The 17,667-nt window shown below is 36.0% G+C and overlaps 1 protein-coding gene across 3 annotated transcripts; it reads left to right on the forward strand.

Moving 5' to 3' along the window:
• The first annotated feature begins 54 nt into the window (after nt 1-54).
• On the forward strand, nt 55-5,322 carry LOC103969361 (superoxide dismutase [Fe] 2, chloroplastic). Of its 3 annotated transcripts, none has more exons than XM_065088303.1 (10): nt 55-212; nt 320-359; nt 2,188-2,268; nt 2,382-2,570; nt 2,985-3,156; nt 3,788-3,861; nt 3,941-3,967; nt 4,060-4,083; nt 4,256-4,442; nt 4,922-5,322. In XM_065088303.1, the coding sequence occupies exons 1-9, from the start codon at nt 163-165 to the stop codon at nt 4,379-4,381; spliced, it is 783 nt and encodes a 260-aa protein (XP_064944375.1). In that variant the 5' UTR covers nt 55-162; the 3' UTR covers nt 4,382-4,442; nt 4,922-5,322. The 3 variants fall into 3 exon arrangements, with proteins under 3 accessions (XP_064944375.1, XP_064944374.1, XP_064944376.1); XM_065088302.1 differs by having other exon boundaries at nt 4,930-5,322; XM_065088304.1 differs by having other exon boundaries at nt 4,952-5,322.
• The last annotated feature ends 12,345 nt before the right edge of the window (nt 5,323-17,667 follow it).

Consider the following 17,667-nt stretch of genomic DNA (forward strand, 5'->3'; position numbering starts at 1 on the left):
GAGGGTTCAATTGAATATTTCAATCGCATAGGGACTCAGATGCAAAAAACAATCCCAAATCATAAAACACTCCGCTTCCACTGTCCCCTCCCAATCTCCGCCCCATCCGCCGTCGTCCTACGCCCATCTCCGGTGCCCGCAGCTCTCCTCCCCATCTTTCCCATGGCCATGGCGCTCCCCCTCGCCTATGCGTCCTCCGTCGTGCATCCTTTGTGGGTCGCTCCTTCTCTTTCTCCGTGTGTTGCTTTGCTTGCCCTCGTTCTGTTATCTAAATGTGTTCAGCTAACTCCGCTCCTTGTCGTGTTTGTTCTCTCGGCAGTGAAGCAGGAAGGCTATCTTTCAGCACCAAGGCCACCAAGGTAAGAGACCTGCACCCGAATCTTTCTTCCTAGACCCTATTATGTTGTAAATGCGCTCATAGCTTCTGCCACCTTCATGTTATGGTCTAATTTCCAGTTTTATCGAACTCCCTTAGAACTTGTTTGTTCTAAATTTCTGTTATTATTATTATTATTATTATTATTATTATTTGGAATGTATGTGGGATAAATTTAGCCAGTGGATTAAACTTGGGGTATTAGGGCCCATTGACAATTCTAATCCTGGTGAGTCGTGTAGCTTTCCTGATATCTTATTAGCTATATCTCGGTGTTTCTGTAGTATGAGTCTTGTCTCTGTTAGGTACACATTACCTTTGTTCGGGTGTTTGCAGAAAACTCATTTTAGTAAGGGTTTTTGCCTTGTCTTCTTTCGTCTCTTTTAGGGTCTACAAACTCAAAGAACGGCAAGGAGTTACCTTTCTTATTGTTGAGTTTTCTGGGATTATAGGAAGCAGGATTCAGTACATGACTCGGCAATTTCTTTCTATTTTGTGTTAGCCTCACAGCACATTTTTTCCTGGAGACTTGCAGTTACTGGTTTACTAGCTTTGTAAAGACACTGAGCCCATGTGTTCTTCCTATCATTTGGTTTCTTAGGTTTGACGAAACTTGTCTTCCGAATGACTGGATGAAGAAGCATGGACATGAAAATATTTTGACAACATCTTTCGGCTCTAGATTTACTTAGGCATGCAATTGAACAAATGATAGAAGTGTAGATAGTTTATTGGATCATGAAAGGAGTAATTTGGTTTCTAATGTTTGGAGAAACTAGTCTTTTGAATGGCATGATAAGGAAGTATAGACATAAATTAATTTTTGACAACACCTGTCAGTTTTAAATTCACTTAAAGAGACAATCAAACAAATGATAGAATTGTGGATAGGCTACGGATCATGAAAGGATTAACCAGTCAGAAACCTATTTATCTTGATATGAGTCGTCAGATACTGTTATAAGCACAAAAGAAAAAAGAAAAATAATTTAGAAACATAATTACTTCGCAGCACTGCCAGTGTATTTTAAATGGTTATTTGGATAGTAGGATGCCATGACGCTAGTGCAAGGCGCTGCCAAGGATGTCTTGAAAGCTCCAACCTTATGAATATTTTGGTGCTCCTGCATCCTGTAGCGTTTCTCTTCTTCTAACTGCTGACTTGAAATACTTAGTTCATTAAATGCAGGACTTCAAATTTATTCTGCAGGAGCTTAGTGTATTCGGATTTTTGACATGAGAGTTATATTGGAATTTTAGGGTATTTCTCTTCCATGTGACCTTTCTTGTCTGGTCAGTAATCTCATTATCTTGATCCTGGTATCTCAGCATGACTGGTGATTCACCACAAGCTGTACCAAGATGTAACTCTCACAAATATGACATTGAAATCTATAGGTATTTAAGATGATCAAGATTCATGGAATCTTGATTGATTGATGGAGACCTAGACTTAAAAAACTGTAAAAAATGGTGAAACCAAGATCAATTATCACATTCCAAATTTTTAGCCGATTCATTTGGGAAAAAGGAAATCTCAGCCTTCTCAGGACATTTCCTTCAAATGAAACATTAGAAATGAAAGCGTTAAATCTTAATGCAGATGTTAAACCAATGAGCCTGCTACAAGAAGTCTTGATATGTTTGTTAGATTGACTCCTGTTGTTTTAAACTGACACTGATTATATTCAAATAAGTATATTTATCTTGGGAAAAAAATGAAAATTGCTGCAAAATCTTTTTAGTAGATGCTATTTTCCGTGAGCTTCCATGTTTTGGCACGTTGCATGACCTTTTCTTGATTGTTGCAGCATAAGAAACAGATATATCAGTTCCGAAACGTTACAAAGGTTCTGGCATACTATGGCCTAACAAACCCTCCGTATAAACTAGTAAGTGGGACTATGGTGTTGGTTGCTTATTAATCTGACTTCTTGGAACATGTACTGTAACTCAGTATTTAGATTTTTATTTCTAAAGTTAACCTGCCTTGCTTACATCGTAGGATGCATTGGAACCATACATGAGCAGGAGGACGCTGGAACTGCACTGGGGCAATATTCATCGAGGTTATTCAGATAGCTTGAATAAGCAGCTTGCTAACAGCCCATTGTATGGTTGCACAATGGAGGAGCTTATCAAAACCACATTCAACAATGGCAACCCATTACCAGAATATAATAATGCTGCCGAGGTAATTATTTCCATGTTTTAAATTTTAGATTCTTATGAAATATCAACAAATATTTTCTATTTCATTTCATTAAGTTATCGTCTTCAAATGACCTCCTCTATACATTTTCTTGAGTATTTGGTCATGGTCATATTTATTGCTGCTCATAGTTGATAAAGTGGTTTTTAGCTGTTCCAACTAGTACTCTTTGTATTCATACCTTTTATTGGGTTACATCAGTTCTAAATCATATCTGTTTCCCATAGACGGTCCGATAGTAACATTAAATTTGAAAATTTGCATGTATGGAATCATGACTGGAACCAACTCAACATCTAGATGAATCACTTTGGTTTTACCAAATTGAATATATTCTGAAAATCGAGCATAGTTCACAAATACTTCAATCATAATCTTGTATGTGATAATGTACAGGTTTGGAACCATGATTTCTTCTGGGAATCAATGCAACCTAATGGTGGAAGGTTGCCATGGGGAGGTGTGCTTGACCAGATTGAAAAGGACTTTGGTTCATTCTCTAACTTCCGAGATGAATTTGTACATTCAGCTATGATGCTTTTCGGATCTGGCTGGGTGTGGCTTGTCTGTGAGTTCAAATTGTTTGGACCATAAGTTTTCTTCATTACATTAATACATTCATCTCAGTTTTGTGCAGGATCCTTTTTAGTTGCTAGTTTTCATGTGAAAGCTTATTTGTTGTTCGCATCAATTCTTTTCTTTTGAAAAGATGCTTAAAACATAAAATTGGGCAGCCATTAAGGAAAAATAATGATTCTCAATAGAAGTCCCACTAGTGTCATCCTTAACGGTTCTTTTGGGATAAACAATACTTAATAACCTGATTGATTGTATCCCTCCTTTGTCCCTCATGTTGCTACTTAACCATCAATGATGATTAATGAGAAGCACGGGAGCTTCTGGTCCACTGTGTTGTCTCTTCACATTATAATGTAGGTGAGGCGGGGAAGTGTTAGAGGGAGTAAGTTTAGGGTTCTCGTTTGGCACAGTCTCTCTGCTGTAGCATCCTTAGAACAGATGACACAAAAAAGACCATTTTCATAAATTCGAAGTGCTCTCAGTAGAAGTTTGTCGCTGTAAATCTATCATTCAATTTGGATTGGCTGGGTGGAATTTTTTTTTTCTTTTTTGTAAATGAGAATCATATTTCATCTGTTTTGGCTTGAACGACATGTTGATTGAATTTCTCTTGTTTGCAGTGAAAACCAATGAAAGAAGACTTTCGATAGTTAGAACATCAAATGCACTTTGTCCACTTGTTTGGGGTGATATTGTATGTTAAGCTTCAACGTACTTCAGTTCCTGCGACCTAATTTGATGTTTTAATGACATTATTCCTGGTTTCTTCGCAGCCAATCATCAGCCTGGACATGTGGGAGGTAAGTAAGCTGAATATATATAAATATCATCTCATTAAAAAATGATGCTGCAGGACTAATGATCTTCCTCCTGTGCTTTTGAATTATGGCAGCATGCATATTACTTGGACTACAAGGTATTCTTGATATTTTCTGCTAACAAGGATCATTGAATCCAAGACATTTCCTATCTTGTCTCCAAAATAATTTTTAGTATCATTGCATATGGAAAGTTGCAGAAAGATCAAATTAGTTTAATCTAACTTCTTTTACAACAATCTTTTATTTCTGAATAATTTCTTTGAGCAGGATGACGTGAGCAAATATGTTAATAACTTCATGGACCATCTTATCTCCTGGCATTCAGCCACAGCACGTATGGTTCGTGCTGAGGCTTTTGTAAATCTTGGAGAGCCAAAGATTCCAGTTGCATGAGAAGCGAAAGTTATATCTTATGGAGACATATTTTGGATATTTGACTGAGTGCAGTCTAAAGGTAATGTGAAATACCTATGTTCTCGGTCCTTTATTTGGTGTTCCTATAGTTAACATGAATCAGAAAGTATAAACAGTATTCCTCTGGTGTTCACCTAGCAGAAGTCATCAGAAGCTTTGATACTGAAAAACTAATGTTATAAACATGTCAATGGGGTTTAATCTTAAGTACATTTCATAGAAATTCCATGATATCTTATCTCTACTGATAAGGTACTTGGTCTTGTGGTCTGAATCACAAAGAAATTATTCTTGAGTACAGTAGTACTGTCAGGAGTGAACTTGTCTATTGATCATACATAGTGTATTACTAGTCAAGGTAAAAGTTGTCATTTAGAAACTTAAACAGTGACACGATTCCTGAAGTAGTGATTGCACCATATTCCAAACAATCAGAGTAATGATGCCCAATAAGCATTTGAACTTGTTGCTTTACAACCGATATACCAAATGTGTTAATATGACCTTGCTATCTGTAAGTTTTACAGGTCCAGGATTCTGCATTCTCAGGTTTCTTTGTGCTGAGTACTCTGATTCTAGCGTGAGCATAAAAAAATTTAGATGGAAGCATGAAACTAGCACAAGAGGTCAAACCGCAGCTGTGTTTAAGAGATTAAAACTATGCTCAGTGGCATCTCTCTCCAATGTAGAATTGCTCTTTCGGAATCCTGATTGCTGGGTTGCTTGCTGAGCTAGGGCACAGGTGTTTGTTTTCTGGTGCTTACCAGATAGAGGTAAATGGGAACTCACTAGAGGTTTGGCTATATATCTAATTCGTATTTTTTGTTTGTACTCTTGCTCGATAAATGTTCTCCTCTGCAACTGCAAACTCTTGTATTAAGTTTTACTTCTTCACCAATATCATCGAGGCTTGGAAATGAGTCGGCAAGTTCCCTAACGCATGGTGGCACAATTTGGTGCATCATAAACACAGAATTAATGTTTATATATTTTGTGAATTGTAAGAAAAAGAAGCAGAAAGTTGATCGCTCAGGATAGATTGAAGAATGTCTATTCTATACTTTTTCTAATACTTGTCTTTTTGAATCAGAGGTAATTTCTTTTTGGACAGAGCTGAAATGCATAAGTAATAACATGATGTAGAGTATTAGTTTCGAAAATTCGATAATAAAATCTTGAAGAGAGAGAGAGAGAGAGAGAGAGAGAGAGAGAGAGAGAGAGAGCTTCAGGTTGTGTCATAAGTAATCGTTGTGTCATATTGACATTTTAAAGTAGTTTGCTCTGCTGATGTTATTGTTCAGGTTGATTGAATTGATCCATAGTTTTCTTTATTTAACTCTCATTTTTATTATAATGCACAATAACGAAAAAAAGATTCATACAATCGATTGTATGTGTTTTATTTGTAAAAGCAAACACATAAATAATTATGAAGAGTAAGTGTTGACCTCTTACATCTGTTCATAAACAGATTTGCAACCTACAGGTCGTGAAATATATTACGTGGAGAAGAACACCACCACCAATCCCCATTCTTCCCCAGCTGAGGGTCTGAGAATGGGAGTGTAGTTTCCTTTCGTGAATAAAGATCTATGGCTTCTCCTTTTCTAAAAAAAAAATCTTCTCAATGTTCAAAACAAAAGAAAAAAAAAAAGAATCGTGATTAAGGATAATGTTCTATCGGGAGCTGCATCTTAGTAACGACCCAAATCCATCGCCAACGATTATGTGTTTCCTATGAACACAGAATGGTGTGAGTGATCAAGAATGAAAGGCACTCCATCACTAATAGTTGCAAGGTATATTTATTAAAGCCTCTACGGAAGCTGTTAGATCTGCCTCTATCTCACATGCCCATATGGAAAAGTTCGGCCTGAATACTAATCCTTCCTGATTAATCTTCCCAAGCCCAAATGCATCGATAAGTGTGTCAGACTTGGTGAATCTTGATTAGGTGAGTAATCTTCAAATTAGATTGAGATAATCTTGATGGATCGATTATGATTTAGTTAAGAATCATTTTATTCAATTAAATCAAATGAAACATCTCCTTATTTAATAATAATAACTCGATGACCCTAAGTTCATATGAATGGTTATTTTCTTACTCCTATGTAAATTAATTTCTTTTGTCACAACTTACCTTTTATCCAACTCTTGCTCGTCCTTTTGGCCCTCGATTTGAGTCGTAGAGCTACTTACTGTATATCCTTTTGAATATTCGTCTCTACTCAATAACCAGTTGCAAAAGGTTTGTAAAAAAAAAATAATAAAGCAGACAAGAGAGCTATTTCTTTGATTTCAATAGAGAAATTCAAAAAAAAATATAACTTCCACCGAAGAGAAGCAAATGAAATGCTTTCGTAAAAATTCTTATAAAATTCATAATTTAGTTTTCATTTTGTATATACATATCATAAATTAGTAGCTACAAAAAGATTCTAATTGTTTCAATTTTTTTTATTTTTGGAATGTCCCCATGATTAGGATCGATCCTTATTTTATGATATTTTCATAAGTGCCTAATCTCTAATGGCAGGTAGTGTTGTAACGATAGTTTAACTTTGCTTTCATTAGCAAATGATGAATCCTCTAATGATCGACGATTGCAAACAACAAATAGTGAATGGTGGCAACGGATCATTGGTATTTTTATCTCTTTCTTCTTCTTTTTCTATCGTATACTCTCTTCTCTGCATCGCAACACCCCCATTACCTCATTGTAACTATTGTAATTGGCCCCGCACACACCACGGCCTTACCTCATCGATCGTCGTAGCCGTCACCCTCTTCCCTCGTGCCTTTCCCTGTTCCTTCTTCTTTATCTTTTTCTTATCTCTGTTGCGAGTTATTGTAATTTTAATTATATTTATATTTAAATATATTTATCTTGTATTATATATAATTTTTAGTATTATTAATTAAATTTAATAGTAATTATATTTTTTAATTGAATGAATTAATTAGGAGGATATGAAGAGCTTATGAATTTCCCGCCCCCAATAGGGATTCTCTGCCTCTACCGCATCTTAACGGGGAATGAGGCGACGATAGGGATGAGAAAAATATTCTCTGCCCCATCCCATCACGTTGACATCTCTAATCAAGTGATATTTTTAAAAAAAATTTGAATGAAAATACCATCACTCTTTAGATTAAATTATATTGAAACCCATGCAAATTCATGATTTATTTTTTTATTAATTTGGTTCAGTTTATTTCACCTTCACCTTTATCATCTCGTCCTCCTTCTCTACCCCCTCACCGTCTCTTTCTCCTCTATCTTACACTCTTCCTCTCTCTCTCTCCTCTCCTCCTCGTTTGCCTTTTTTTTGCTCCACATTATTCTCTCCTTCTCCTCGTCATAATTTATCCAAAAAAATCATTACACTTAAGTTACACTCATTTACAAAATATATTAAAATATATATTTATTTTATATAAAATTATCTTCAATTATAAAAAGTTATTATATTCATTAATGTTAATGTAATATTAAAATATATATTAAAATTTTATATTAAATGATCCTAAATTTATTATAAAACTAATTATAAAATCTTACATTTCCTATTTCCTATATCGACCTACTTACATTTCAAATTGAACTATGAATTTCAAATCATAGATGGTATAGTAGCATGTAACATTATATAATTACATCTATTTTTGGATGGATATAACATAAGTCTTAAACTCGTTATGGCTCTATAAGCATAACATATGTCATTTTAATTTTTTTAATTAAAATATCTTATAAATATTAAAGTATAATAAAAATATTTTGATAAAAAAAATAGAAATGTATTGAAAGTACATATGAAACAACAAAATTATACATATGCATGTAAGAAATAATATCAAGCTAATACGAACATATGTACGATTCATTCAATTATAATCAGAATAAATAATTAAAAGATAAAAAGATTTAATAGTAGTAATAAGATTTATTTGAGAGAATATCTTATTTGAAATTAAATTTTTAAAAATATAAAAATAAAAATTATGTAGGCGCATGAGTTTTGAAACAATAAAGCTAGTCAATATACAATATATTTATTAGAGTAAACAAGTCTGGAGAGTCACCCTCAGCACCGCAAACTAGAATGAGGAACTCCACCTCTTTCTTATCACAATTCTTGATTTATTTTTTTATTAATTCGGTTCATTCATTTCATCTTCACCTCCATCATCTCATCCTCCTCCCCCCTCCTCTTCCTTGCACTCCGCCTCCCCCTCTCCCTTCTCTTTTATCTTTTTATCTTTTTTACCCTTGCACCGTTGCTCTCTCCCTCTCCTCCTCATCACAGTTTATCTAAAAAATCATTACACTTAAGTTACACTCAATTATAGAATATATTTAAAATATATTAATTTTTATATAAAATAATATTAAATTATTTTTTAAAAAAAGTTATAATATTTATTACCATAATATATTAAAAATATATTAATTTTTATATAAAATTATCATAAAATCCTATATTTTCTATTACCTATGTCGGTCTATTTACACTTGAAATTGAATTATGAATTTTAAGTCATAGATGGTAAAACGGGATCATAATATAATATAAGTTCACCTATTCTATTTTTGGATGAATATAACATAAATCATAAACTCGGTATGACTTTATAAGCATAACATATTTTCTTTTAATTTCTGAAAAAGATCAAAGTATCCGGTATAATAAGAATATTTTGATAAAAAATTTAAAAATATCAAAAGTATATGCCAAACAACAAACATATACAATGCATATAATAAGTAATATCAAATTAATATGAACATATGTATAATTTATTTAATTATAATAAAAATCAATAACTAAATTATAAAAATATTTAAAGCAGCAATATAAGACTTATTTAAGAAAACATCTTAGTTGAAATTAAATTTTTAAAAATAAAAAAATAAAAAATAATGTTGTTTTGAGAACAAATCAATAAAGCGCGTGAGTTTTGAAACAATAAAACTAGCCAACATACAATATATTTATTAGAGTAAATATGCCTTGAGTGTCACCCATAGACTTCTGCATTCAAAATTTCGTCCTGACTTTCGGGGGCGAGGGTGAGGGATTCTTTTCTAAATCATATCACTTTCGGGTAGGGGAATAATTTTGTCATGACTTTCGAGGGCGAGGGTGGGGGTTTTTTACTCTAAATCATGTCACTTTCGGGTGAGGGAATATTTTCGGTGGAGTCCAGATTTATTTCTTCAAGAGAGCATGTCATAAATATATTATTATTAAATTTAATTTTCTGTCTTAACTCATTTCTTTCGGGGAGTATGTAATAAGTATATTATTATTAAGCTCATTTTTTCGGAAGAGTATGTGATAAGTATATGTTGGGAAAAACTTGTTATAGCAAAATAATTCTTTTTTCCTTGTTTTGTGTATCAAAATGGATTACTCATCAAAATATTAACCTGATATCAAAAGCACATATCAACCGGAGAAACATAAACAGTAAAGCAATAAATCAATCATGAGACTAAATTTTTAATGTGAAAAACCCAATACGGGAAAAACCACGGGACCGTAGTCCATCTCAAACTTCCACTATCACTAGTAATGATAAAAAGTTTATAATAAGTATTCTCTAAAATAATAAGAGGATCATAATAACATCAAGACCATATATCTTGATTCAAGAATAACATGTCATCATCACATGAATGAATCTCATCAAAAGAGAATTTTAGGTCTCACAAAGTGGATATAGTAGGAAAGTACCTTAGAGAAGATAAACTTCAGATCAGTTCCGTTAGAATTTTAGAGCTTATTGTAAGAATTCTCCACATATAATTTGGGCTAAAACTGAGACAATCTCTCCTCTTTCTCTCTTTGTTGTTTTCTCTCCGTGCATCGCCACAGTTTGCTGCAATGCTGAAACCCTTCACTGCTCACTGCACACACTATGCACGTCTCTTCCCCTTTTTCTTTTCATTTCATTTTTTTTTATAAATCAGATTTGGGCTTACTGTCCAAATCATCTAGTCCAAGCCCATATATGGGCTGGACCAACAATTCTCCCACTCCAACTTATATGGTGGGCTAATACTAAACCCGCTCTTCGCTTATATGCTTCAAACTTTTCCTTAGGCAAAGATTTTGTCAACATATCTAATTCATTCTCATTGGCATGCACCTTTTCCAACTGTAATTCTTTCATCTCAAGCATATCATGAATCTAGTGATATCTCACATCAATATGCTTGGATCTAGAATGGTATGTTGAATTCTTGGAGAGATGAATAACACTATGATTGTTACAGTAAATAGTATATCCTTCCTATTTCAAGCTTAATTCATATAGAAACTTTTTCATCCATAAAGTTTCCTTGCATGCTTTAGTAATTGTTATGTATTCTACTTCTGTGGTTGATAGAGCAATACAATTCTGAAACTTAGATTGCCAAGAGATTGCTTCTCTTGTAAATGTCATCAAGAACCCCGAAGTGGACTTCCCAGAATCAGTATCATTTGTCATGTCTGCATCTGTGTACCCTTCTAGCATAGGTTCATCACTGTCAAAACATAAACACAATCTGGAAGTACCTTTTAGATATCTTAATATTCATTTCACTATTGTCCAATGTTCCTTACCGGGATTAGAGAGAAATCAACTGACAACTCCAACTGCATGAGCTATATCTGGCTTAGTACAAACCATAGCATACATCAAACTGCATACTATAGATGACTAAGGCACTTTGGACATTTTTTCTTTTTCTTTCTCACTTGTAAGACATTGTTTCGAACTAAGCTTGAAATGACCTACAAGTGGAGGATAAATTGCTTTGGCTTTACTCATGTCGAATCTTTCAACGACCTTTTTAATGTAAGTCTCCTGAGATAACCAACTCTTAATTTTCTTCCTATCACGAAGAATCTTCATGCAAAGTATTTGTTTCACTGATTATAAGTCTTTTATGACAAATGACCTACTTAACTCTCTTTTAAACTTTTCAATTTTACTAGCATTATGATAAACGATTAGCATATCATCAACATATAGTAGGAGAATAATAAAGTCATCATCTGAAAATTTCTTCATAAACACACAATGATCAGATATAGTTTTATTATACCCTTGTTTCATCATAAATGAATCAAACTTTTTGTACCATTGTCTAGGTGTCTGTTTGAGTCCATATAAGCTTTTCCTAAGCTTACACGTCAGATTTTCTTTTCCCTTGACTTTGAAACCTTCTGGTTGCTCCATGTAAATTTCTTCTTCTAAATCACCATGAAGAAATGCTATTTTCATATCAAGTTGCTCAACTTCTAAATTTAAGCGGGTAGCCAAATCAAGAATAACTCAGATAGAGGATATTTTCACCACAGGAGAAAATATTTCTTCAAAGTCAATACCTTTCTTCTGACTGAATCCTTTCACAACTAATGTATCTTTGTTGTGAGCTATTATTTTCAATTTTCAATTTGTAAACCTATTTATTCTTGAGAGCTTTCTTCTCTTTAGGTAACTTTATCAAGTCATAGGTGTGATTCTGAAGCAAAGATCTCATTTCTTTTTGCATGGCTTTAACTCATTCATTCTTATTCTCATGTAGAGTAGCTTCTTGGTAAGTTTCTGGCTCTCTCCCGTCAGTAAACATAACATACTCATGTGGAGGATATTTGATAGATGGTTGTTGCTCTCTTGTGGATCTTCTTAATAGAATCTCAACTGGTGGTGGAGGTGCTTATTCAATTGGTTCAACATCATCAACTATAGGAGCATCATCACTTACATTCTCACCACGACCTTTTTGTTCATCTCCTCCATGATCATCATGAACTATAGGTGAAGGAACTAGACCTAAACTCTAAAAAATATAAACATAGGTTTTTGACTTCTCAATATTATCACCAACATCAAACAATTGATCTTCAAGAAACACATCTCTACTTCTAATAATCTTCTTATTCATTGGATCCCATAATCTGTACCCAAACTCTTCATGACCATATCCTAAGAAGATACATGATTTTGCATTGTTATCAAGCTTGGACCTCTCATCTTTGGGAATATGAACAAATGCTTTACACCTAAAGACTCTCAAATAATTATAAGATATATCTTTTCCTTTTCATACTCTCTCTAGAACATCACCTTTCAGAGGAACTGATGGAGAAAGATTTATGGAGTTTTAGGAACTATTTTCTCAAGCTTGATACCATGAAACCTACAATAATTCTCAAATTGGCCCTTGTACTCGCCACCATTATATGCTCGAATACACTTTAGCTTTTTATCAGTTTCTCTTTCAACACTGATAAGAAACTCTTTGAAAATATCGAGTATTTAGTCTTTAAATTTCAAAGCAAAAGCTCAAACGTTTCTAGAATGGTCATCAATAAAAGTAACAAAATAAAGAGCACCTCCAAGAGTTCTAATTTGCACAGTATAGACATCAATATAAACTAAATCAATAACATCTGATTTTCTAGATAATAGATATGTATAAAATGCAACTCTATGTATTTTTCCAACTAAGCAATGATCACAAGATTTAAGAGATGTATCTTGCAACTCTGGTAAAAACTGTTTTCTAGCAAGAGTTTGAAGTCCATTCTTGCTGATATGACTAAGCCTCTTATGTCAAAGATATATACTTTCACTCTTCTTAATTGCATTAATCTCTCTTTTGTGTAGCTTAACTTTCACGACATAAAAAAAGGTAACTTCTTTACTCTTATCATAATTAGAGAACCTTTAGTGAGTTTCCATTTGCTTTCACCAAAATAATGTATAAATCTCTCGTTATCAAGTCTACTTATAAATATTAAGTTAAGACGAATATCTGGAACATGTCTGATATTTTTTAGTATCAATTTGCTCATAATATTGGTCTCCAAGCAAAGATCTCTAATACATACAAAGATGTACTATTGTTTCCCATTCTGAAATTACCAAAATCACCAGCAGTGTAAGATCTGAAGATATCACCATGAGAAGTAACATGAAATAAAGCACTAGAGTCAATTACCTAGTTACTATCCTGAGCTGCAAGACTGACACAACCTTCATCACAAACAATAATGATATCACTTTTAGCAGCAATTGTATTGGTCTCTTTCTCATTTTTCTTCCTTTCATTCTGTTCTCACTTTCAAAACCTATACTCTTTCTTCATGTGACTTGACATGTTACAGTGGAAACATTTAATATATCTTCTAGACCTGGATCTTCCTCTATAACCATATGGATTTCTAATATGACTTTCTTATTTTTCAGTAACAAATGCACTAGAAGAAGATTCATCATGTTCTTTCCTTTTGGCATCTTCATTTAGCAAACTGTCTTTAACCATATATATAGTTAGAGTCTCCTCTGGCGTAGAGTTACAAATTGTCGCCACGTATATTTCCCAACTTTATGGTAAAGAGTTGAGAAGTAATAATCCTTGCATCTCATCATCTATATTCATTTTCATAACAACCAGCTTGTTTGCAAGACTTTGAAATAGGCTTATATGCTCAACAATGTTATCACCATTTTTATACTTCAAATTTACAAGCCTTTTGGTGAGAGAAATTCTATTTCCCACTATCTTTTTCGCAAAGAGGTTTTCTAACCTTTGTTAAACAACATCAGCTCTCGTTTGATAAAAAATATACTCATGTAAATTTATATCCATCCATTTTTTAATATAAGCAATATATTTTCTATGTTGAACCTCTCATTCCTCATCGTCCATAGTAGAATATTTATCTTTAACCTTGATGGGCTTATACAAATCTTTACAATAAAGTAAATCTTCCATCATACGCTTTCAAGTGGAATAATTTGATGAGTTCAATTTAATTATACTATCTGACTCTCAATTTCAATCACACAATAAAAAAAAAAACTAGCACCAAAAAACCTGTAGCTCTGATACCACTTGTTGGAAAAACCTGTTATAGTAGAATAATTTTTTTTCCTCTTTATATATCAAAATGGGTTACACATCAAAATATCAACTTGATATCAAAAGCACATATCAACCAGAGCAGCATAAACATTAGAGCAATAAATCAATCACAAAGTGAGACCAAATTTTTAACGTAAAAAACCCAATACGGGAAAAACTACGGGACCGTAGTCCATCTCAAACTTCCACTATCACTAGTACTGATAAAATATTTACAATAAGTTTTCTCTAAAATAATAAGAGGATCATAATAACATCAAAACCATATATCTTAATAACATATCATGATCGGATGAATCTCGAAGAAAAAATTTAGATCTCACAAAGAGAATAAACTTTAGATCAGCATCCTTAGAATCGTAGCGCTTACTATAAAAATTCTTCACATGTAATTTGGGTCAAAAATTGATAGAATTTGATCACTGATCGTCAAACAGTCCACAGGCAAAACCTGACCAAATCATCTAGTCCAACAGTCCACAGGCAAAACCTGTCCAAATCATCGTCAAACAATCCACATTCAAACATTCAAACTGAAAACTGAAAACCTAATCATCTAGTCCAACAGTCCACATGCAAAACCTGTCGAAATCATCTATTTCTCTCTCCGTTCTTTTGTCTCGGTGCGCCGCCACAGTCCACGGGCAAACCTGTCCAAATCATCTAGTCCAAATCATCTATTTCTCTCTCCGTTCTTTTCTCTCCGTGCGTCGCCAAAGTCCACATGTCCAAAGACAAATCATCTAGTCCAAATCATCTATTTCTCTCTCCGTTCTTTTCTCTCCGTGCGTCGCCAAAGTCCACTGGTTAACATGTCCAAAGACAAATCATCTAGTCCAAAGCGAGCTGGACCCAACAGTATATTATTATTCAATGGTGGCATATGTATATATATTGATTCCTTCTCTCTCCTTCTTACCACAGTAATGGCGAGTTGCGGAGTAGCTTCTCGGGTCAATCAGCTGCCTCCTCCGCCTCATTCCGTAGCTATCGTTTCCGACGCCGGAGAACCAACACCAGCTTCTCAAGTCGATCCGGAAGCGCAGCTGCTACCACCTCCTCCTCCTACTGATGATCCCCCAGCAAGCTTCTTGGAAAAGGTCGTGCAGGTGGTGCTGCAGCTGAGCCTTTTGGCTGCTATCTTTTCCGACACTGGAGAACCAACATCAGCTTCTCAAGTCGATCCGGAAGCGCAGCTGCCACCTCCTCCTCCTCCTCCTACTGATGATCCCCCAGCAAGCCTCTTGGAGAAGGTTGTGCCGGTGGTGCTGCAGCTCATGGTCGTGGTTACGGGTGGCCCTACCACCCGTAACCAGGGCCATGAGCTTGCGTTCAAGCTCTACCACTTGGCTGTCGTCACTATTTATGGCTTCGACATCATCCTTGTGATCTGTCTCATTGCACGGTTTGCTGGGATCGACAGACCATGGGTCCGTAAAGGCGCCATCCCGCTCATCTCTGGGGTATTGGCTCTGTCAGTCGCCACCGCCGTCCTGGGTACCGTAATAGATCTTCTGCCCTGAGGGATCCGTCCACTACCAGTGAAGAATAACCGCGTGCACATCTGTGAGTAGAATTAGATTGTTGTTTGTTTCTGCAGAGGTGATGGTTGTTAGCATGCAGCCAGCCGCCTTGTTGTAGGAATAAAGGGTGAGGTACCTCATGCACTTTTCTGGCTTCATCGGTCTCTCAAGTTAGTCTACCCCATTGGTTCCACGTATTTACGGACCCATGGTCTGTCGATCCCAGCAAAGCGTGCGATGAGACAGATCACAAGGATGATGTCGAAGCCGTAAATAGTGACGACAGCTTGAACGCAAGCTCATGGCCGTGGTTACGGGTGGTAGGGCCACCCGTAAACACGGCCATGAGCTGCAGCACCACCTGCACGACCTTTTCCAAGAAGCTGGGGGATCATCAGTAGGAGGAGGCAGCTGCGCTTCCGGATCGACTTGAGAAGCTGGTGTTGGTTCTCCAGTGTCGGAAAAGATAGCAGCCAAAAGGCTCGGTCCCAGCAAAGCACGCACTGAGACAGATCCCAAGGGTGATGTCGAAGCCGAAAATAGTGAAGACAGCCAAGTGGTAGAGCTTGACCGCAAGCTCATGGCCGTGGTCACGGGCGGTATTGCCACCCGAGGTAACCATGCCTGCCGAAAGGCTCAGCTGTAGCACCACCGGCACGACCTTCTCCAAGAAGCTTGCTGGGGGATCATCAGTAGGAGGAGGAGGAGGAGGAGGCGGCAGCTGCGCTTCCGGATCGACTTGAGAAGCTGGTATTGGTTCTCCAGTGTCGGAAAAGGTAGCGGCCAAAAGGCTCGGCTGCAGCACCACCGGCACGAGCTTCTCCAAGAAGCTTGCTGGGGGATCATCGGTAGGAGGAGAAGGTGGTGGCAGCTGCGCTTCCGGATCGACTTGAGAAGCTGATGTTGGTTCTCCAGCGTCGGAAACGATAGCTGCGGAATGAGGTGGAGGAGGAGGCAGCTGATCGGCCTGAGAAGCTGCGTCACAACTCGCCATTATCGTGATATGATTGCCCTCATTGAATCTTATAAGCAAATTTCGTTTGATGACCCCCAGAATCTCAAGCCAATCGGATAGTGCGGTTGACGACGACTTGGTGCGGGCCGACAAACAAACGCGACGACGAATTGGATCGACGAAATTCTGATTGGCCACTCACTTCTCCTAGAACTTTCTTCCTCATCGAACTTTCTTTCTTCGTGATCGTTGTAGAATCCTCTTTCTTCGTGGTGATCGTTGTCGTAATCCTCTTTTCCTAGAACTCAAGACGACAGGACAACGACGATGAATTGGATCGACCAAATTCTGATTGGACACTCACTTCTCCTAGAACTTTCTTTCTTCCTCATAGATGTTGTAATCCTCTTCTTTCTTCTTCATGGATGTCGTGATCATCACCTTCTCCTCTCATGTCTAACTGTTCCTCCTCTTCTATTTTTTTTCTTACCTCTTCGCGGATTATGATAATTTTGATTCGAACAACAAATAAGCTTTCACATGAAAACTAGCAACTAAAAAGGATCCTGCACAAAACTAAACTGAGAGGGACATATTAATGTAACGAAGAAAACTTATGGTCCAAACAATTTTAACTCACAGACAAGCCACACCCAGCCAGATCCGAAAAGCATCATAGCTGAATGTACAAATTCATCTCGGAAGTTAGAGAAAGAACCAAAGTCCTTTTCAATCTGGTCGAGCACACCTCCCCCCCATGGCAACCTTCCACCATTAGGTTGCATTGATTCCCAGAAGAAATCATGGCTCCAGACCAGTACATTATCACATACAAGATTATGATTGAAGTATTTGT

The sequence above is a fragment of the Musa acuminata genome, chromosome BXJ1-10 (genome assembly GCF_036884655.1).
Source record: "Musa acuminata AAA Group cultivar baxijiao chromosome BXJ1-10, Cavendish_Baxijiao_AAA, whole genome shotgun sequence".
NCBI lineage: Eukaryota > Viridiplantae > Streptophyta > Magnoliopsida > Zingiberales > Musaceae > Musa > Musa acuminata.